General features: G+C 50.6%; 1 protein-coding gene and 1 long non-coding RNA gene across 2 annotated transcripts in view; one reads left to right on the forward strand and one right to left on the reverse strand.

The window, feature by feature from the left end:
- Positions 1 to 1,503: 1,503 nt before the first annotated feature.
- On the reverse strand, positions 1,504 to 13,455 carry STC2 (stanniocalcin 2). Its single transcript, XM_036848578.1, has 4 exons — positions 12,960 to 13,455; positions 10,754 to 10,896; positions 7,730 to 7,941; positions 1,504 to 2,641 (listed from the first exon to the last, which is right to left on the reverse strand). Exons 1-4 carry the CDS (start codon positions 13,108 to 13,110, stop codon positions 2,239 to 2,241), a joined length of 909 nt encoding a protein of 302 aa, XP_036704473.1. The 5' UTR covers positions 13,111 to 13,455; the 3' UTR covers positions 1,504 to 2,238.
- A 178-nt stretch (positions 13,456 to 13,633) lies between these two features.
- The window catches only part of LOC118893244, a 143,849-nt gene continuing 135,842 nt past the window's right edge, over positions 13,634 to 21,640 (forward strand). The window contains exon 1 of the long non-coding RNA XR_005019439.1: positions 13,634 to 14,653. This is a non-coding gene — a long non-coding RNA (uncharacterized LOC118893244). The remainder of the gene's footprint in view (positions 14,654 to 21,640) is intronic.

The raw sequence follows: 21,640 nt of genomic DNA on the forward strand, positions 1-21,640 counted from the left end.
GAGCCGGCGAACAAATGAACAGCTGACCCAGCAACGCGAGAGAATGTTATTGCCTCAGCTTTTGAGTGATGTGAGGAAAACAGTCCACGTGCTGCGTGGCTTGAGACACGTTCTCAAGGCATAAGCAGTGAGGGCATCCACTGCTTATGTTCGTGGCTTGAACATAAACCGAACATGGTTTATGTTCGGTTGCCATGGCAGAGCCTGACACACCGGTCCTCCTCCCTCCGAGGAGCCGGGTTAAGTGCACGTCTCCTCCTCTTTCTGCAGCTCCAGCTCTCTCTAGGTGCTTCTCCCAGCCTTTTGTCTCCCTCCCCCGACACCCAAATGGTTTCTTTCCAACATGGATCGTGAAAGATTGGGGAAATGACGCTCCGGCACCATGTCCTGGCAGCAATGAGATTGGATTTGGGTTATATAAACACTAGCTGTGCTTTGGGTAAGGGCATTCTGTGGAACAAATCATTTTCGAGTAGATAAATTTAGCTTCTTTATCTCTGGCCTCAGGTTGCTTTCAGGGAAAGCTATGAGCTGATGTAAATGGAAGATGCATACTTTTTTGCCCAGCCACTAGAACAGCAGTCAGCAAACTCAGGCCCAAGTGCCAAATCCAGTTGGGTCCCTGTTAAATAAAATTTTAATGGCGTGGAGCCAAGCCTATTTGGTATGTGCTGTCTACGTATGTCTGCTTTCAGGCGACAAAGGCTTAGTTGAGTAGCTGCAACAGAAACCACACAATGCGCCAAACCGAAAATAGTGTATTCCCTATCTGGACCTTTACAGAGAAGGTTTGCCGACCCCTGCTCTAGAAGGACCTGGCCCAGCACATCCATCCATTGTTTGCAATACTGGGCTCCTGTCTGAGTACTGGCTGCAAGAAAGGATAAGCTTTAATTTGCAGCCTGTTGGGAAAGAGAAGTAAAGGCCTATCTCTGAAACCTCTTCAGTAGCCACAAGACATCCACTGCTGACGCTTTCTGTTCTAATCTTCTCCCTGTATCTTTACTTCTGTCTCTCCTCTCTGCCTTTCTTTTGTTTACTCTGACTCCTTTTCTTATTGCTAAATTTTCAATCTGGATCTGGGAAATCTCGTCCCTCAGCGATTTTCAGCAGTCTCCTCCATTTATGCAAAAGGTCGGCATTCCTTGGTGAAAATTACTGAGTAGTCCTTCTGTGTTCCCCTTTTCCATCCTCCAGCACGGAGAGGCCAGCTTTCCAACTTGGCCTCATGGAATCCAGGGTACGGTGCTTTATCTGTCTTGGCTGAGGGTCAAGGTGAGATACCGAAATGCAAAAGGAAATCTGTCAAATGCACTCCTCCTGTGTGCATTTTCCTCCAGGTGTGGCTTTGCCCTAAGTGGCAATGAGCCCACGTCAGGCAGTCAGATGTACGGCTACACTGCTCTTTGATTCCTTTTAAAATAGCACTAAAAACAATTCAGCCCCCAAAGATGGGTTGTTTTTTGTTTTCCCTTGAGCTGGTTTTAATGACCCAGTTGCTTTGTTTGAAAGCTATTTATTTAGACGACAGATATGGAGATGTAACTGGATAAATAAAAAAAAAAAGTGAAATCGAGACTTGAAGCAGTGGTTAAAATACAAACACACAGGGGCCACTCCCTCGGACAGGGTGCCCCAGACAGAACAATGGCTCAGAAATTACACTTAGAACCCTCACCCGCCCCTTCCCAAGTTGCTCCAAACCTCAAGGTCCCATGCAAGAAACTGGATTTGGTTTGGCACCAAGCACCCACACGGCCCCTGCTTCCTCTCCACCCTTCTCCTGATTCCCAGGGAGATCTTCACACCCACTCCTGCACCGGAATCCAGCTGCCCTCCACCAAGACAGCACCAGAAGCTGCGGTCTGGGCCGCGACCCAGCCCCGGGGGTCACCCCCGCCCCTCCCCATCGCCTCCCACAGCAGAGGGAACCGCAGGCTGCCGCCCAGGGGCTCCGCGGATGGAAAGAAGGCAAAGTTGCAATGAGGACGCCGGGTGGCTCCCTCCCTTCGGGATGTGCAGGTGCGGGACCCGGCGGGCAAAACCGAGCCCTCGCTGCTGCCCAGGGAGTCTCCGCTTCACCTGTTCATGCCGCTAACATACACCTCCATCAAGTCCGCAATCCCCATCAAATCCTGCGTGTGACATCCCCCCTCTTTAATGGCAAATGTTTTGGAATGTCCAGAGAGAAGAAAATGGACGGCGTGGAGGAAAGATTTCCCGGCCGGGCCTTTCGTTTCACCTCCGGATATCAGAATACTCAGACTGTTCATCCTCCCACTCGCTGCTTCCAGAAGTTCCCTGGGCCCCGTGGCCGGCCGCTCTACCCCGGGTGTGGGCGTTTGCGTGGCTCTTGCTACCTCGCTCGCCCTTGGCACCTCGGCGGGTCTCCTGACTGCTGGGCTCCGAGAGGTGGTGACCTGCTTCGCCGTGGTGGCCCCTGGAGACCTTGGCCCTGTGGCCCTGGAGCTGGCGCTCGGGAGGCGCCGTGGGAGGCCTCTGGATGGCCGAGGTGCAGAAACTCAAGATGGAGCACAGACTTCCCCAGTTCTGCTCACACTGAGCCTGGACGCTGTGCGTGATGGCCTCCTTCACCTCCTCCCCACAGGTCAGCAGCAGGTTCACCAGGTCCACGTAGGGTCTGGAGATTGAGAGAGAGACCCAGGATGCAGTACACCTGCAGAGGGCAGGACTGATATACCAGGGGAGAGGGACGTGACCAATGCTCGGCTTGGGTTTGGTTTGGTGGAAGATCTTTCTGGAACTACTTGAAGCCTTTACCCATATTCTTTGGAGTACTGGTCGCAACCAACATTGACTGAGTGGCCATTATGTACCGGGCTCCATGTCAGGCATTGGAGAGAATTGGAGGCTGGGGAGAGAGCCTACCACAAGAAAAAGGGCCAGTGAGGGACTTCCCTGGTGGTCCTGTGGTTAGGAAGCCACGCTTCCACTGCAGGGGGCTGGGTTTGACCCCTGGCTGGGGAACTAAGATCCCGCATGCTATGCACACAAAAAAAGGGCCAGTGACAATTCACAGGTGCATATGCTAGAAGTCTAGGAAGAATCTCTGGGGAGTGGGGGGGTGGCAAGAACGCCAGCTGTGTGAATAAGAGGGCAGGGGAGCTCCGGGTCTGTTTAGGGTGTGCTAGCTAGGAGGATTTTAGCGGGAGTGGAGATGGGTCTTGGAGCCAGTGGGATACTTAGGCAAATGGTGAAGGGCCTTAAATACCAAACTGAGGAGTCTTTATGGCAGGGAAGCGAGGTTGGCTGGCTTTGCACGGGGTGTCCTTCTCCTAGGTGAGCTTTGTAAGTGAGGCTCCCAAGAAACCATCCTACCCATGGTCTGTGTTTGCCCCTGGTTTGGGCTCATGGTGATAAAGGGTGTTTTGGGAAGTTTCTGGATGCACTCTCCTCTGGATCTGGAGGAGTCCGGAACAGGCAGAGAAGGCTGGGGGGATGTGAGTTCCCACAGAGCTCTTCCCCTCCTTGGTAGCAGAGGCTCAGGTGGGGGAGTGGTTGTCTAAGCCTCTCTATGCTTCCAATCTGGGCTTCCCCGCAACGGGAGATGAGGGAGGGGAGAGCTGGCTGAGAGGGGTCTACGTGCTTGGGACGAGAGCCAGCTGTCTGTGAAATAAGCACGCTGGGATCCCAAGGGGAGGGCCAGTTGCTCAGGCCATCCCAGCTGCCCCGGGTTGTTCTTTAGGAAAGTGCTGGATGACCACGTCATGCAAACCTTCCTCCTGCGGGTGGGAGGTGTGTGCAGACAGCTGGAGCAGTGTGCCTGCTTCTTATATGTTGGGGCCCATCTGGCAAAAGGTACCCCCAGGCAATGGGCTCTCCTGGCCCACTCACTGAGCCTTTCTTACATCTCACTGGCCTTTTAAGACCCCCGAGGTGGGAGAGGGGTATGGAGTGTTCCATGTGGCTAACCAGCTTTCTTAAGCAGTCCTCACTGGCAGAATTTCTGGATATCTCTGATCATGAACATTGAAGCTCTGGGCCGTCCCTTTGGGCAGGAAATCACTCTGGAACCGTGAGATCATTTGTAAGAAGAACAAGAATTTTTTCCTCTGTGAGCCCGGACCACCTGGGGGGCTGCATTATAGCCCATTTAATCTTTTCTCCGCAAGTTGACAGTTGTCGCCAAGCAGGAAGAGCAGATTGTGTTTTGAGACTTGTGAAGTAGTTTACTGCCATTTTTATGAATTAGTCCTCAAGTTGTAATTGAGTGAACTGTCCTCATTTCATCGATATAAAAAAGGAGACGAGGCGGGGGGAAAATGTGGCTTTGGAAGCTTCTGGGCTGGGAAGGCCTGGGGCTGGGCTGAGAGTGGAGAGGAGGACTGTTCAGGCTGATAAGAGATCAAGCTGCCTTTTAAGGCCTACTTGATGCCTTCAGAGTCAGAGAGTCTGGGCACGGCTGATGGGCAGGGTGCTGAAACTCTCTAAGGCAGGCCCCTAGCCGTGACAAGGACAGTGATGACCCGTGTCTGCTTGAGTTAAGAGACGAGGGCATGGGGCAACACAAGGGAAATGTCCCTGCATGTCTGTTTCCTTCCATCTTTTGAAAAGTAGCAACTGACTGCCTCAGGGAGGTCAGGGTCACCGAGTATGTCTGCTAGAGCAGCATCGGGATTTTAGCATCTGATCCTACCTGCCACCCCCTGGGGCTAGATGGGCAAATCGCGCAGGCTGAGCATCTGTCCTTTGGGGATGCTCTTCTTCACGTTTCTTTCCCCAGAGTAAGGGGAGGGGCCTCTTGGGAATGCACAGACTGCCTCTTGGCCTCCTTCGCCAGGGCGTCCTGCCCACCAGAGGAGCTCTCCGAATCCCGAGGCGGTCCCGGAAGGCTGGACTAGCCCACGCTCTCTTGTGCCCTCAGCGCTGTCGGCTGAGGAGAAAGCTGTGAACTGTGGGGAGGGCTGTGTGTTCATCTAAGCTTGTTCCGAGCTGGCATGGTGCCTTCTCCGGCTGCTAGCTCAGCCCGTGTCTAATGACAAAGCCCAGCTCTCTCCACTGGGCGTCAGCAAGGCTAAAAGATTTTTTAAAATACTTGGAGCGGGACGTGCCTGGAGGCTGCCAGCACTCAGTGACAGGGTGCGTGGTGGCCAAGCGGTTGATAGGGAGGAAGTGGGATGGGAAGGGGTGAGGGGAGCAGAGGGGAGTGGAGAGTTTGAAGGAAGCCCCTTTAACTGAACGTGTTTTGGGGTGGGTGAGGACCAGGTTGAGGGATGGGGGAGACGTGGATTCTGGAGTGACTGTGATTTCCTCCTCTCTAGAGGGAAGAGCAAATTCAGTTTTCATTTTCTTATCTGTGGCCTATGTCACACACTCTTAAATGGTCTTCTTGATATTTGGGGGACTGATGGGATCTTTGGTGCCCAAATCAGTTAAGATAGTTAAAAAACAAAAATGTCAGTTCAGCTTGAAGTACTAGTTGCCGCAGCGTGTAGTCGTGGCTTCAGAAGGGGAGGTAGTGGGGATCTGTGGGGAGCCAGAGGTGCTGGCTTAGCAGGAGGCAAGATGACTTGTACACAGTCACACTGAGAATTTAAGAAAATGGCCCAGGTTTGCTTTCGGGATGGACCACCAGCATTTCCAGAGCAGGCCTGGGTGGGGGCTATGTGTTGGCTCTAAATGATGTAAGGAGTCCTTTGGAAGTAAGGGTCCCGTGGCCCCACGGACCATGTTTCCGTAGAGGGGATGTCAGAAAGCCACAGTACTTTACCTCTCCTTAAATTCAAGGTGGGGAGGGTGGCGAAAAACCTCAAAACCTTGTTTCCCCACAGAAGACGTTTCTCCAGAAAGACAAAGTCTTCTTGGCTCCAAGAACGTACCATAGAATTAAAAACTAGTGCCCCGTCATCCATTCTTGAGGCCAACAAACTATCTCTAAAGGATGACAGTGGGCTGAGGACAAATGAACTTCATGAGTTTCTCAGCCAGGGGGTGTCTGCCTCTTGCAGGGGCACCTTGAAGGAAGGAAATTTCACAGTGCTCTGCTGGTGGAATGGGGCTGTTTCTGAGAAAAGGGAAAAATCCTGCCACGTTTGGGGACCACTGAGCCTTTAGCCGGTCTAGGGGGGAGAACGCAGCCTAGGTTACAAGGAGGTTTGAGGTCTATTCCTGACAACTGGCTTCAGAATCACCAATTCCCAAGTTGAAAAGTAGGAATTGAACCTCAGAGTAAGACCTTTAACCTCTTAGCTTCACTTTCTTCCTCTGTTATATGGGGACAGTATTCTCTGGCTTGTAGCACTGTTGGGAAAGGTAAATGAGATAATCCAGGTAAAGTCTCTGGCCAAAGAGCCTGGCCCACTCAGAAAATGATAGTTATTGTTATTGCTATTGTTGTTGATGTTATTGTTGCTTTGTTTTTCTATAGGGATTTGGAAGAATAGAAAATATTTTATCAGGCGTTAGTGTAACTCAAGGAAAAGCCACATTGGTTTGCTCTTGGCAAGAGCTGCCGGCAGAGATTCACGGTGAATCTTATAATTCTAACACTGCACCAAGGGGTGCTGCAAGATACCTAGAGCCTCATAATCAAGTGGAAAGTGACAGGCGACGGTTGCCGTCCTCTGTGATCTAAGTGGTGTATGTGGGGGTGGGGAGTGGCCTGTTTAGCGACATAGCTGGGGGAGGCCATGGCACAAACTAAGGAGCAAGAGTTCATAAAATTGTACTGATTTGGCTCAATGAGTCACTGTGCAAAGACTAACAGTGCTATGACTTGTACTGGACTGCTTAGCTAGTAGCTTGCTTTCTGCTCTAAATTCCCAAGGAAGGCGCCATTGTAACCTTCAGGGGCTACTGTGTTAGGAGCAACGACGTACCCACATGTTTTACTACTCTGCAAAATTTAGGATCCTATAGGGATGTTTTTTAAGGAAGGAGATGTCCTGGATTTATGATCGAATTGCAAGTCTTCCAATAAGTACGTTCCTATTTCCTCACTTTGGCATAAAGGTGTTTAGCTGATTAAAGTTTTCGTCATTTCTTTTGTATTTTCTCTGGGAGGGCGTTAATGTTAGAGAAGGTGAATTGGACCTTCTAAAGGGAAGGAGAGCTTATGGAGGCAGGAAAAAAAGCTATTGGTATGTAAGAGTGTAAGTCCTGGAGCCAGACCGCCTGCCTCCTTATCCTGGCTCTGCCTTTCATTGTCTGTGCGACCTTTACCGCAGTGAACCTCAGTTTTCTCATCTGTAAAGTGGAGATGAGAATGGTACCTAGCTCACGGCGCTGTCATGTGGATCAAGTGAAAAATTCCTATGAAGCCCTTAGCACAATACCTGGCACTTAGTACATGCTCAATATATATGATCAGCTCTCGGCCGTCTGCCGGGGCACCTACATGGCTACTTGGAACACTCAGCACCGTTGGAATCTTGGCTGAGGGGAAGACGAAAGGTATTTCCGAGTTCTACACATCTCATGCTCGGTGAAAAGATTTCCTGTGGCTACTGCTTAGGATTTCGAAACCGATGGTGGAAATTTCTTTTGCTTTTCCTGAAGGCCAGCTGGAAGGGGACTCCCAGGGAGTCGGTGCGCCGCTTTCTGAGGTAAACCACAACCTTCCTAGTTTGACAGGAGAGTTCAGCCTCTACAAGCCAGCCCCTCAAACCGAGGAAGACTCTCCTCCAGCCCCAGCAGGCCTCCCCTTCCTCTATCCTAGTTGCACCATTCCCTTCCCCCCACCCCCCTGCCCCCAGAGGGCAGCACTCACTCGTGCAGCAGTAAGTCCTTGAAGTGGATCATCTCCACCATCACCCGGGTGTTCTCCTGGGCGGCAGAGCACAGGTCGTGCTTGAGGTAGCATTCCCGCTGCAACTGGAACACCATCTCCTTGATGGCCGGGCACTTCCGGCTTATGCAGCTGAATCTGTGCCGCAGAGCATGGGCCTTACACTTCAAGGCATCTTTGATGAAGGACTTGCCCTGAGAGCAGAGGGGACAGCGGAGGGAGAGGGGGGGCGGAAGAGACCAGTCCTTGTTACACACTTCGACTTTTTTTATCCTTTTTGGGCTTACAAGGGATTTTTCTGACAACTGAACTCCAAGGCCCTGCCGCACACGGACACACCCTTGCAGGTGACAGGCTGAGACTACATCAGGAGGTCCGTCCAGAGTGACGTGATACCCCCGCATTCGGCCCCAAAGGATGTTACTTGGGAGACAAACGCATCGGCCTCCTTCCTCCTGACCTGCTCTGCTAGCCTTCCTGGTCCTGGGCCTCCCATGGCCCTCCATCCTCAAGGTGGCCCACTGTTGGCCATTTGGTGGCAACGCTTCTGGAACACAAAGGGGAATTTGGCCAGGCATAAATCCAGAACTCCTTGGTGGTGCCCAGCAAGAGTTTTTCTCAAGTAGAAAGTGCCTGCTTGTCCAAATCTCACATCTTTCCTTGTTCCTTCTAGTGATGTCAAGATCGGGTGCTAGCTGGGCCTCCCTTCTCTGTCTCAGTGCCTCCTGCCACCCCCAACCCATACTCTCTCTTGCCTCCTCCTAGCCTTTAAGGAGGAGCATTCTTTTCCTTTTTGAAAGCAATTCGACTCCTTTAAACTGTTAGGGTTATTGCCTCTAAAAGGCCCGCCTGGCACACTGCCTGGCAGCATCTGGAGCCTGAACTGCCCAACTGACAGCCCCTCCCCCATGCTCCCGGCCTCTGAGTGGCGAAGGCAGCCAGGCATACATCTGGCCTACAGTTCTCTTTCCTGGCAACCCCATTAGATTGCTCTTATCCTAGAAAGGAGACAGCTGTTCGGGGTGTGGAGGCGAGCCCGGGCCGGCAGCTCCCTTATCAACCTCCCGGGGCAGAGAGGCACTGTGGGATACCTACCCAGGGATCCCCGCACCCCACTTACTATAGAAACAAGCTGTCGTTGGAGAGGTCACCCCCTGTTTTTAGACAGGCCCGGACGTACCGGAGTTGAGAAAGTAAATGGGTTTAGGTTGGAAGTGGGAAGCCAGCCAGCATGTTTATGTCAGTTCTCTCCTTTAGAAGCAGTTAAAATGTCTACAGATAGTGTCTGATCACTGAAAAACCACCTCCCCATAGCCCCCTTTCCTCTGACTCTCCAGTGGGAGCCAAATAGGATGGAGGGTAGGGTGTGCCACTTTATTAAGTAGTTATGGGCTGAGATCTGACTTGAAAGGGATGCTTCTAACTTGAGAACACGCTGCTGTTGGTTGAGAAAAAAAAGGAAGATTAATGTATGCGCGGGCTGCAGTAATATGCTCTGGTATTCTTCCCTGACATCCTGTGGGATTGCCCTGAAATACACATCTTTCCTCCGGATTTCCTATTACGTTTCCTAATTCCAGTTAATCCAGAAGGGATGCTGTATTAGGGAGTCTCAAGGAGTTCAAACGTTCTATTCCTCTTTCCTTCCCCGGTTTCTGTTTCCCCTGCTGCCACCCCACATCCTCTGTAGGGGAGGCTGCCAGCCCTGTCACATTGCTTTCTGGTTCCCAGGCGTTGCTTTGTCAGGCTCTCTACAGGATGTCAGTACAGGGTGACTGGTGATGTTCATAAATCACACCTAAACTGTTGGCCTCATCCAAACACTGTCATGGCTCTCCAATGAATTGGGAAAGGAAGTCTGTAACCACTGCAGGGTACTTCATAGTGCATCTACGGGCTGGGGAGGACATGAAGGAGATGAGCCTAACGCTCCACTCCATCTGAAATGTGTTTGGATCGTGGGCACTGGAGCCATAAAGTTGCTTGTTGGGTTCTTTTCCTGCCCACACAGCAACCGGGCTTTACCCTGGGGACCCTGGGATAACTGAAGTGGGTCAGGCCCTGACTATATTTATTATATAGAGCAGGACTCATTCAGGGTTCCGACTTCTCAGGTTGGGAAAGGAGGATCTGCTACTTAGGAGGGAGAAAAGTCTGCTCTTCTGGAGGCCCTGATTTATCTATGCTGCCTGCCCCCATGCCCTCTAAATTTATTTATTTATTTATTTATTTTTGGCTGTGTTGGGTCTTCGTTGCTGCGCGTGGGCTTTCTCTAGTTGCGGCGAGCGGGGGCTACTCTTTGATGCGGTGCGCGGGCGTCTCATTGCGGTGGCTTCTCTTGTTGTGGAGCACGGGCTCCAGAGCGCAGGCTCAGTAGCTGCGGTGCACGGGCTTAGTTGCTCCGCGGCATGTGGGATCTTCCCTGACCAGGGATTGAACCCGTGTCCCCTGCATTGGCAGGTGGATTCTTAACCACTGCGCCACCAGGGAAGTCCCCCACATGCCCTCTAGGACATGATGAATTTCTACAAATTTTGTGTCTCTTTTATTCTTGAAAATAGCTTTCGGCATGGTCAGTTGGAGTCCCTGCCCTTCCCCCCTCAACGTACTGCTCCTAAATGTGATGGGCCTTGCAGACTGGGTTCTGGGTAGCCAGACATCCTTAGGTGTCCCTTCGAAGGTGTTTATTATTTATTATGACTTTTGTCTTCTCTGCTAAGAATCCTCAGATAAGTGTTCAACTTGGTCTCCGTTCCACTCTGTGTGTGGAGACACAGTTGAAGAGTGGAGAAAGATTTAGCCTACATGACAGGTCCAGAAAGCTGAACGCCAGGAGTGGAGTGGGGAGTCATTGGCATCCTGCTGTTCACCTAGAAGGTCTCTGGCAAGTGCTAAAACCCACCATGACGATCAGCTAAGAAAATCTGTTAACAAGTCTTTCCAATGAACATTTCGATCACGCTACGCTAACACAAAACATTCTTGGCGCTCAATATGGTTTTTTACCTGGGCATCAAATTTTCCAGCGTTGTGCAGAAAAGTCATGCAAATTCCATGTAAGCCCCGTATCTCACAAGAGTTGTTCTCGAAACACTCAAACACGCCACACCCCACATCGCCAGCGTTGACCAAGCAGTGCTGGATTTCCGCTAAAATGAGAATTACATACAATCATATACAAAATTCTCAGCCATGCTGGGGAGTGCAGAGAGGAGGGTGGAAATAAAAGTAATGACTAAAAGAAAATTTAAGAAAAAAAGTTAGAAGTGACTATTTCAGGATCTAAAAAACCAGGGAAAGAAAATTTCATCACTTAATCTACTTATGAAAATGTATTTGTAAATATTTGTAAAAAATTAGCCAAACCTACATTGCGAAAGTCACAATTCGAAGTTAGGTCTGAACACTCCATTTTTCATCCTTCTCATCTTATTAAAGTATTTGTGGGAATACTTAGTTTGAAAGCATAAGATATTTCAGCTTTCTAAACCCACAGACAAAAATAAAATTTCAACCGATTAGCTTGCTCTTTCCCTTCTGTACTTCATCAATGAAATACCCTTCTCTACTTGGATGAAGCTGCTGCTATTAAATCAAGGCCATTTCCTTCCTGACCCCCAAATGAAAGCGTCCAAAAAGCAGTTTCAATTCAGCTTTATGATTCAACATCTAAAAATCAAAACAAAATTCCTATTAAGGCAGCGCCTCCAAACCATCCGCATTAAAAATACCAGGCTAGGGAAGCTGCGGTTTGCAAGCAAGCTCAGGAATAGAGTCAGATGGGGGCTAGTCTGCAGAAACGCAACCTTCGCAGTTAGAGGCTCCTTTTAAACAGAGATCCGGGGTGAGCTGTCGCTTCATCCCCTAGAATTCCCGCGACCCGGGAGTTTGCTGCCCTCCTTCGCAGAATGTGGCCCTAATTCGTCTCTGTGAAAGGACAGGCTGAGAGGGAGTTAACTGTCAGGCTGCCGCGCGCAAAGCCTGTCTTCCTTCCCTCCCCCTACCCAATTCCTTGACTTAAACCAACCACAAAATTACATCAGAAAAGTATATTTTGGAAGAAGGGCGGGGTCGGAGGAGATAATCCACATTCAGATTAAATCTGCGGAGAGAACGAGGGGCGTGTATTTATTGAGGGTCACCAACTAGCGAAAATCACGTTCGATTCTCAGGGAAAGCTCTGGGACTTTCCCTGAGGAGAGGGTGGGCGAGGGTCCTGGGATGAGCGGCGCGCGGGTCGCGGGTGCTGGGACCCGCCTATGGAGGTGGGAGACTCCCGGATGACCCCACGCGCGGCCCCGGCGCGCCGGCCAGGAGCGCGCAGGGCCGCGATTCACTCGCTCCGGGCGTCGCTAATGGGCACTCGTGCATTCCTGCTCGTGCGGTGAGCGCACGCACGCCGCCCCCGGGTTCGCAGACCCCCTAAATAAAGGGAGGGCCGTGAAGAGCGAAGGAGCTGTAGGCAGATTTTCTTCCTCTCCAGGAGGCTGGGAAAAGGGCCAGCCCCGAGCCCTGCACGCCTGGCGGTGCTCGGCAGCTTGTGGGTGAGCGGAGAGCCGGTCGAGCAGCTGCGGCGCACGGTTCGGGCCGTGTCACCATTTCTTCCCTTGCTGACCTGCCCTGGAGCTGGGGACGGCGGCAGCACCGCAGAGGTACGCTTTTGCGCCACCCGCCCCTACCCGTTCCGAAAGGAATGCCCCCTAAGGGGAAAGTTCAAAATGCAATTTGTCTCGCCTACAAAGTTCTCGGATGTCGGGCATCTTTTGAGGAAGGGGAGAAGCGGTCCTGCCGCGGCCCGCCGGCTGGGAAGAGAAGTTCTCCGGCTTCAGGGCGCAGCCCCGCTCCGGGGACCCTCCGTGCCTCCCGCAAGCCAGTCAGGATGGAGCAGGGAGCTTTGAACCGGACCGGGGACTCCGGAGCCGGCACTGGCCGCGTCAGGCGCTGCTTCATTTACCCTCGACCCAGGGAGGACAGCAACAAGTCCTGCCCCAGCCATTTCATCACCCTGCCAGCACGTGCGGATTCCGGGCGCGCGGAGCCCGGCGCGGACCTCGCTTTGCCTCGCGCTTTCCTTTGCACGTCCTACGCCACCCCAAGAGTTTGCGCGGCCCAGGGTGGGCGCCCGGTTCCGGGCGAAGCGCCCGGGGCGCTCTGCGTGGGTGCCGGGTGTCTTCTCCCAGCAGCTCCCCGCCGCTGGGGCGCACGCACTTACCTGTGTTCTGCAAGGACAGACGGCCTTTCTGCTGGGATCCCCTGTCTTGGGGACCTTCGGGCGGATTGGTGGCGTCGGTCCCTCGCGCCGGGTCGAAGGTAGCCAACACCAAAGCCAGGGTCACGAACTGGCGCAGCCGCTCGGCACACATGGTTCTTGGTGTAAACCTCCCGCCCGGAGACCTGGATTCTTTGTGCTCCCCTCCTCCTCTTCCTCCTCCTTGGCCGCTTCCCCTCCTCCTCCCACTCTTCCTCCTCGCTCGCCTTTTCCCTCCTTGCGGCCGCGGCTCGGATAGAGGTTACCCAGCGCCCTCCCGTAGCTCTCTGGAGAGCATGTGACCAGGCCGTTAGCGGCGCCGCGAGTGCCCGGCAATGGCAGGGATGGTGCCTCAAATATCCCTGGAAGCTCTGGTGTCACTTGAATGAAGGAGTCGAGCAGGTGTTGTCCCGGCGGCTGGACCAATCCGAGACCCCCGCCCGTTTGACAACACGGTCGGGAGGCGTGGCCTGTGCCCAACTACTACGGGAGGAAGCCGAGCGCCGCTGGGAGCGCCTGACAAAGTTGCAGACCTGGCGGCGGCCACGCGTTTGCGTGCGTGTGTGAGTGTGTGAGAGCGCGGCCGGAGATGCATGCGCGTGTGCGGGTGCTCGAGGGCAATGGCCGAACGGACTTGAAAAAATAAAAGCGAATTCCAGCTCCGGTTGCAGCTAAAGAAGGGCGAGAGGGGACAGTTTGCGCTGGGACAGCGTCCGCCGGGGCTCCTGACTCGCATCACACCCGCATCGGGCTGGGAAAGTTTCCTCTTTCTGCCTGTTGGAATTCACTTGAGATTCCCAGCCCCGAGGATTGGAGAAGCTTCCTGGATACAGTGATGCTGGGGCCAAACTGGGCACATATGGGAATTCCTGGCGTTGTGACGCTTTGCATTAAAAAAAAAAAAAACCGCAAACTATTTAAGATAGGAGCAGAGCACTAGATATAGGACTTAGCCTGAGCGACTGCCCCATCTTCCTCTTTTCGCCTCTCTTTGGTGGGCCTTGGTGCCAGATGCTCGCCCCTCCCACAGTCCAGACGGATTCCGGGCTGGGCTGCAGGGATCCAGGTGACTGACTGGACATGCATCGTTTCCAGGTGGGGGGCTGGGAGGCCCAGGCAGCCCTGAGTCAGCCCGCCGAGGAGCATTGCGTGCCCCAGAGGCTGGAGCTTGAAAGGCAACTTTACGCGTCTCCAAACATACTCTTCCATTTTCCCAAAGCGCTACTCGCCACCCCATTCTGGTTCCCTTTACTCTTCATTCATCGGATGGAAAAGGTCAAACAATTCTCCCCAAACCCTAAAAACAAAACTCGAGGAAATTCTCTCCGTCTCTTTTCCTTGTTCGAGCTCCCTCCCCAAGCACGGCCGGGGCTGGATTGCCCCCGACCGCTTTCTCCCCCGGCCTGCGGAAGCAGGGAGAAAGTTGGGCGCCGCTCGGAGCGCCTCTTCCCCCGCTGTGTGTGTACGTGTGCACGCTCACGTCTCCCCGGCGCCTGGGCTGGGGACAGGAACTGCTCCGGGCACCGTCAGTCCGACGGCGCTGCTCTGGGGGCTTGCAGGGCTGGGGGAGGGCGGGGACGCGAGCGCCGCGCCACTCACCCCGGGTTGACGCTTCCTCGCCCCTCCCCCGCCGTCTCCATCCTCCTCCAGGAGAACAGGTGAGCCCGGGTACCAGCTCCCACCCCTCGCCCCGGCCCCGGCCCCGGCCCCGGCCCCGGCCCCGGCCCCGGCCCCGGCCCCGCTCTGCTCCCTGCCCTCTGCGGTAATGCGCCGGGGAGGTTTCATCACCCACTGCCCGTGGCGACGCGGCCCTGGGTCTCCGCGGCGGGGCGCACTGCGAGCCTCGTTGGGGCAGCCATGTGACACGGTTGGGGGAGGGGGTGCGGAGACGCTGGGGCCGGGTCATCCTCCGGCCGCCGTTCGGCTTCCAAAGCTCTCTTCCCAGGGTTCCGGATGCACGAGGGCGTTAGGAAGGGGGGTGGGGGCAGGGTGGGCGCCTCTGGCCGCGGCTGTCCAGCGCATCCAGTGGCCTTGAGGTGGGAGGAATGAAAGGGGGGGTGTCGGGTGGGCTCTCCCCGGGGTTGCAGCGCCTGGGACCTGCTGTCCACCATCCCCACCCGATTTCAGAGCCCAAGGAAACGGTCACTTTGAAAGTCCGAGTCTGCAGCAGTGGCAAGAAACTGACCACTCATGCCCATGATTCCAGTAACAATTACTTCTTGCAGCCTCAGAGCTTTGGGGGAAGGAGGTGGCGTACAAGTACATTAAAATAGGTGGTTCGCATTTCCCACCCTGCTTTTGTTTGCGTAGTTAACTTCCTTTATTAGTTTATGAAACACCGTCTCCTGTAGATCCTGAAAAGACAAAACATAACAAAGAAACGGCAGCAGTCTGGCCTCCCACGAACTCCATAAGCCTCTGAATTTCCTGGGTAGGCTTTCTTTCCTTGGAGAGCCTTTTTTGTAGGTGAGAACATGAGCAATATTGGCGTGAAACAGGGCATCCGGTCTCTTGGTTCTTTGAGCCACGGAAATAGGAGAGGTCCAGGGGGTGGGAGCAAGCCGACCTTTGTTGGATGCAGACTCTCTGAGTCTTCTCGGCCACCTGGAGCAGGGGCCAGGCAGATAGAGGTCTCTGGGCTCCTGCCTCCCGGAGCTGGGGCATGGCCTTTTGCCACCATGAGGACCTGCATATAGAAAAATTCATCTTGGGGCTTTTTGCTCCAGTCTCACAGGGGACATTCTTGTCTCCAACTTGAGCCACCTGTCCCTTTAGAACTAAAAGGAAAGTAGTTAGCTGTATTTGAGGTGTTGCAAGTTACAGGTACCAGTTCTTAAAAGTTTGATCTTCAGGCCACTTGGCCAGGGCCAAACATCCAGAGAAGAATGCCCATCCCAGTTCATCCCATCAGGGCTGAGAAAATTCTGCAGAATCAGGAGGCAGTTTCCTGGGATTACCAGTCTAGGCCACAGGCCTGGGGTGGAAGTGGGGAGGGGAGCTCAGGCCCGTGACTGTGTTGTGATCTCCCCTCGTTCCTTCTTCTAGCTCTGTAACTCAGGCCTGGTTTGGCAGACTGCGGCTGGTGACAGTAGGGAGTGGGGAAGGGGCAGTAATAATGATAGTAATTATTATTATTATGATTATAAAGGAAACATGAATTGAGAATAGATACTGGGCCACACATTGTGCTTGCAGCTTTGGTGTCTCTCTAGGTGGGAATTGAGACTTGGGAGATGCAAGGACGGTCCAGCTGGTATTGCCCTGAGGCTCAGCAGGGAGTCTTGGCTGGACAGACCCTCCTTCTCAGTTTAAGACCCAACTGGCAGTGGAAAGGATGAAGCAGGCTCACCTCGTGACATCCTGGGGCTTCTGTGGTTAATACGTGGAACCCAAGTTTTCCTCTCTAACTCCACCAGTTAAATCCAAACAGTAAGTAGGTTAATTCGGGTTAGACTTTGAAAGGGGAGAGGATACTAACAAGTAGAAAAGGAACAGAGGGTATCACAGGAGGGAGGACCAGCAGGGGTAAATGAACGGAGGAGATGTGGTGAGTTTTGTATCGGGAATAGGGGTTGCCCAGTTTGGTATTCAAGTGGAAGATAAAGCTGGCAAGGGCATCTGGGGCCTTGTTGTGGGGACTTTGTGACAAATCTGTGCTCACCAGAGATCTTGTTTTCACGTCCTGATGGCATTTAAGGATGAAACTCCAGGACGCTCTTAGACTAGATTCCCTTTTGGAGTTAGGAAAAGGTCAGGGGCCCAGTGCTGACACTGTGAAGGAGGATATGGATGAGAGGAATGGGAAGTAATTAGTTGGAATCTTGATGTGGGTTGCTATGCCTAGAAAGGTGTTCTTGGAGGATGGGAAGGTATGAGCAGGTGGGGCCTTGGAGGATGGGAAGTTGTTGGATGATGAGGCAATATCGCATAGGTTGATACTTGGTGTCTGGTCCAGGCTTTCTGAGTTCCAAAGCCAGAGTGGAAAACGTGGCTTCCTCGTGGAGAGCTCTTCCTCCTGCAAGCCACGCCCCCTCGGGGCCGACTGTCTGGGCTGATGGCACCACCTTATGGTTAGAGAGGGAACTGTCTGACCAAATAGTGGGCTCTCCTCTCTCTCTTCCTGGCTCAAGGGCCTAGGGCACTAATACTGGGTCTTCCACCTTCTCCTCAATTTCCTTAGCAAATCAGTTAATACCGATTTAGGCAATCTCCCCCGTGCAACGACGTGCTTTAATCGCCCCATCAAGAAAATCTCTTTCAAACTTTTTGCTTTTCCTCCCCCATCCTTTGCTATGAGCCCGAAATCTACCCTCATCATGGCTCCTTTGTGTCATGCTTCTATGAGGGAAAATGAAAAAAAGGTATCCAAGTGAAACTGGACAGACAAAATAACAATAGAATACTGCTATAAGGCTTCAAAATTCTTATAAGTAGAGGTCTCTCCCTAAAAAGTCTCTGTCTTTCCCTTTATGTCCTTTCATTAAACCAGTTGTTCCATTAAATAGAATTCAGGAGAAAGGAGACTATATCTTCCATATTTGAGTTTGTTTATTGGTACTACAACAAAATTGCTCTCTACTAATTTTCACCGTAAAAGTCCAGGGCCTCAACAACATTATGAGTTAAGAGAGCTTTTGTGGGGCTGGTCTGGAAACCTCACCATCATTTATAATATTGTTTATTTAAGGAGAAAATATTCTGAGTTCCCAAAACAACCAACTTCCAAAGGTTTGGAATACACCACTTTTGTGAATTGGACATTTCCTCTATGTTGCAGATTAACAGTCAAACCATAGTCATGGACTGACTGGAAACACAAAAGATGAAAAAGAATTTTAAAAAACCCCAAGAGAATAGGGCCACTGTCTCCTCACAATAAATCCATTTACTGGAAAGGATGTAAAGCAGTAAACTTCGGTGTCTGATTGTGGTCTGAGTTTTGTTAGTGCCTTGCTCTGAAGCCTGCAGAGTATTCCAGAAGCCATCTCTGTTTTCCTCGGGTCGTGATTTTTGCTTCCTCACTGTGTGTGGAGACAGACTCTAGGAGAAAACGTCCCAGGCCAGGAGCAGTCTGATCTCCATGGGGAGTGCTGGTGGAGCCCAGAGGTGAGCATTCATGGTCTTGGAATACTATGGAGCTTTCTCTCTGACTGGGTTTGGTCCGAGAACTATGGGTAAAGGAAGGGTCTTTTTGTGGGGCAGTTTACCAGGGAGTCAGATTTTGAAAATTTTCACGAAACGACCAAATCTATTAATGTGATTTAACCATCAGTATACCATCCGGGTCTAGGGGACCCAATTTTAGTTTTTGAGTTTTTTTTTTCTGAGCAGTTCTAACTATTTGTAAAGTTTGATATATCATGACTTTGGTTCTTTTGAAAGGAAATTTTTCAAAGATCAAAGAGAACATTTACTTTTTAACAAGAACAGAATAAAACTCATTCTATCTTGAATGTACCATATGGGACCATTGGAGCCATTTATAAATCTAAGACTTCACGGGATCTTAGTGATCTGATTTTTCTTATATCTTGAAATGTTTTCCATTTTCTCATCCTAGGAATTATTTCATCATTACCCATCAATTATTGCCAATTATGCTAAAAATACTAAAATAATAAGAAAATGGAAGAATGATGGAATCACCATCCAGAAGGTTGATGCAATAGTGAAATAAATCATCACGATTGCATCACCCTTCAGTTTTCTTATTACATTTCTTAGAGTATTACATCATCTTTCAAGAAGGTATAAAAGAGGATAGAAGACACCATCTGTTTTTAAAAATAAATTTATTAATTTAATTTATTTTTATTTTTGGCTGTGTTGGGTCTTTGTTGCTGCACGCGGGCTTTCTCTAGTTGCGGCGAGCAGGGGCTACTCTTCGTTGTGGTGCACGGGCTTCTCATTGCGGTGGCTTCTCTTGTTGTGGAGCACAGGCTCTAGGTGCATGGGCTTCAGTAGTTGTGGCACGTGGGCTCAGTAGTTGTGGCACACGGGCTGAGTTGCTCCGCGGCATGTGGGATCTTCCCAGACCAGGGCTCGAACCCGTGTCCCCTGCATTGGCAGGCAGATTCTTAACCACTGTGCCACCGGGAAGCCCCAAGGTCATCATCTTTGTAGTTTTATTATTATCACTTTCATTGCATGCCATGGAGAATACAGAATTTTTCATTGCCTGCGCAAAATGGTAAAGAGAAGAAAATTGACAAAGGAAAATGTTTTACAGTAGTTAGACAAATCAGAAGAGACAGCAGCGATGTTGACTCTGATGATAACAGTAAAATTCACCCTGTAAGCAAAGTCTCAGACTCTGAGTTTTACCATACAACATTCTGGATCAATTTTCTCACACTCCAGAATCGATCAATAAACAATATATTTTTGAGGACAAAAAATATGGTATTCTCATCCAGTTAGTCATTCAACAGGAATGATTTCATCACCCAATATTTTGCAACAAGAACCTGGACTATCCTGTTTTGCTCAAAGAACGGGAGGCCAATCTTCTTGTACCTTTTGTGGTGTTTGTTCAGCAAAATTTCCTTGATACAGTTTGAAAGGGACAAATGATGAAGTCAGGTGTGTTTACAAAGGTGATCCAAAGAATATTCTTACTAGTGTTTATAAATGTAAGAATGAAAATGCTTTGCAATTATGGAGAAAAGAAGATGACCCTCTTCTCTTTAGGAAAATTACAACCCATCAAAGGTTTGAAAAGTACTAGTTTTATGATGCAAGTGCAAGAAGAACCAGAAATAACAATAAATTAGAACTTATTAGAGATTTACTTGAGATCTGGAATTAGTATTTGTGAGGTGGATCTGCCCCCAGTTCATGTTTGACAGCTGATGAATAGTTAGTTGCATGTAGAGAATGTTGCTCATTTTGAGTTTATATACCTTCAAAGTCAGGAAAATAGGGAATGAAAATTTGCTATGTTTATTTTATTTATTTATTTTTGAACTATTTATTTATTTTGGCTGCGCCTGGCCTTAGTTGCAGCACGCAGGATCGTCTTTGCTGTGTGCGGGATCTTTGTTGTGGCGTGCGGGATCTAGGTCCCTGACCAGGGATCGAACCCGGGCCCCCTGCATTGGGAGAGTGGCGTCTTAACCACTAGACCACCAGGGAAGTCCCTGCTAGGTTTAAATTATTCAATTTTGTAATAAAAATTTAAAAACTGTCCCTTTATTATTATTTCTGTAAATTACTCAGAAAAATAAAAAGGCTTCATTGGACCAGATGAGGATGACAACTTTTTCCTGCTGTACTGGGGGCTGAGGTTACAGGCGAGAATATTAAAACAAAAGTCAAGTAAACTCCTTCAGGCAAGCAGGAGCCAGTGTAGAAGGAGCCAGTGAAGAAGGAGGAGGAACCAGGAGCCAGTGAAGAAGCCGTTCCCCAACCCCATCTTCCTTAAAACTCCCTGTTAAGGATTGATGACTGTTTTACAGTGGGGTGCTTTGAATGAGAGACGTTGTCATATAACCTCTCTGTTTATTCTCCCCTTTAGTGGAACTCAGTATTTCTCAAAATTCAGTGGGGATAAGAATTATGTATAATAAAAACATGGATACTGTAGTTTAGTGTGTGGTAGGCAGGATTTTTAAGATTAATTTTGACCATTCAAGATTTTTACTTGGTTTGAAGACTTTAGAACTTACTTGTCTTAGTCTGCTGGGGCTGCTATCACAGAGTAGCATCGACTGGGTGGCTTAAATAACAAATATTTCTTTCTTTCTGTTTTTCTTGGCTGCACTGCGCGGCTTGCGAGGTCTTAGTTCCCTGACCAGGGATTGAACCCATGTCCTCGGCAGTGAAAGTGCAGAGTCCTAACCACTGGACCACCGGGGAATTCCCACAAATATCTCTTTTTCATAGTTCTGGAGGCTGGAAGCCTGAGATCAGGGTGCCAGCGTGTTTGGGTTCTTAGTGGAGGCCTGCTTCCTTGAATTATGCATAAAGAGAGGGAGAGAGGGGGAGAGAGAGATATTGAGAGAGAGAGAGAGAGAGAGATCCATCTCATATCTCCTCTTTTTATAAGGATATTAATCCCATCATGAGGGTCATAACCTCATAACCTATCTAACCCTACTTACTTCCCAAAGACCCCACCTCCAAATACCATCACATTGGGGGTTAGGCTTTCAACATATGAATTTTGGGAGGACACAAACGTTCAGTCTATAGCACTAACCCACTCTGACATTCAGTCATTCAGTCAACTCTTGTGTGTGTCTGTGTGTTAGATCCCGTGTTGCATACTGGACGGCAAGGAAGAGATGAACCCAGGCACTGCCCTTACAACAGTACAAATTTAGAGACAAGGAAATAATAATTTTTACAACACTGTGTGGTTGGCATTATGATGGAGATGAGGGCAGGGTACTCTGGGAACTAAGAGAATGGTTGCCCTCAACCACTGACCCCTCAATGGTTGACACCTCATGAAAGGTGTCAAAGATGAAAAATTTTTAGTTTTTACGTTCACTTACAAAACAGGAACTGAAGAATGGCTAAGAGAATGGTTAGGAGGCATTTAGAAGGTGGAAACAGGGAGAAAAAGCATCCCAGGCAGCTGGACCAACATACACAGAGGCTCAGAGGAGTGCGTGAGAGCAGGCAGGATGGAGAGCTGGGTG

The sequence above is a fragment of the Balaenoptera musculus genome, chromosome 3 (assembly GCF_009873245.2).
Source record: "Balaenoptera musculus isolate JJ_BM4_2016_0621 chromosome 3, mBalMus1.pri.v3, whole genome shotgun sequence".
Classification (NCBI taxonomy): Eukaryota; Metazoa; Chordata; class Mammalia; order Artiodactyla; family Balaenopteridae; genus Balaenoptera; species Balaenoptera musculus.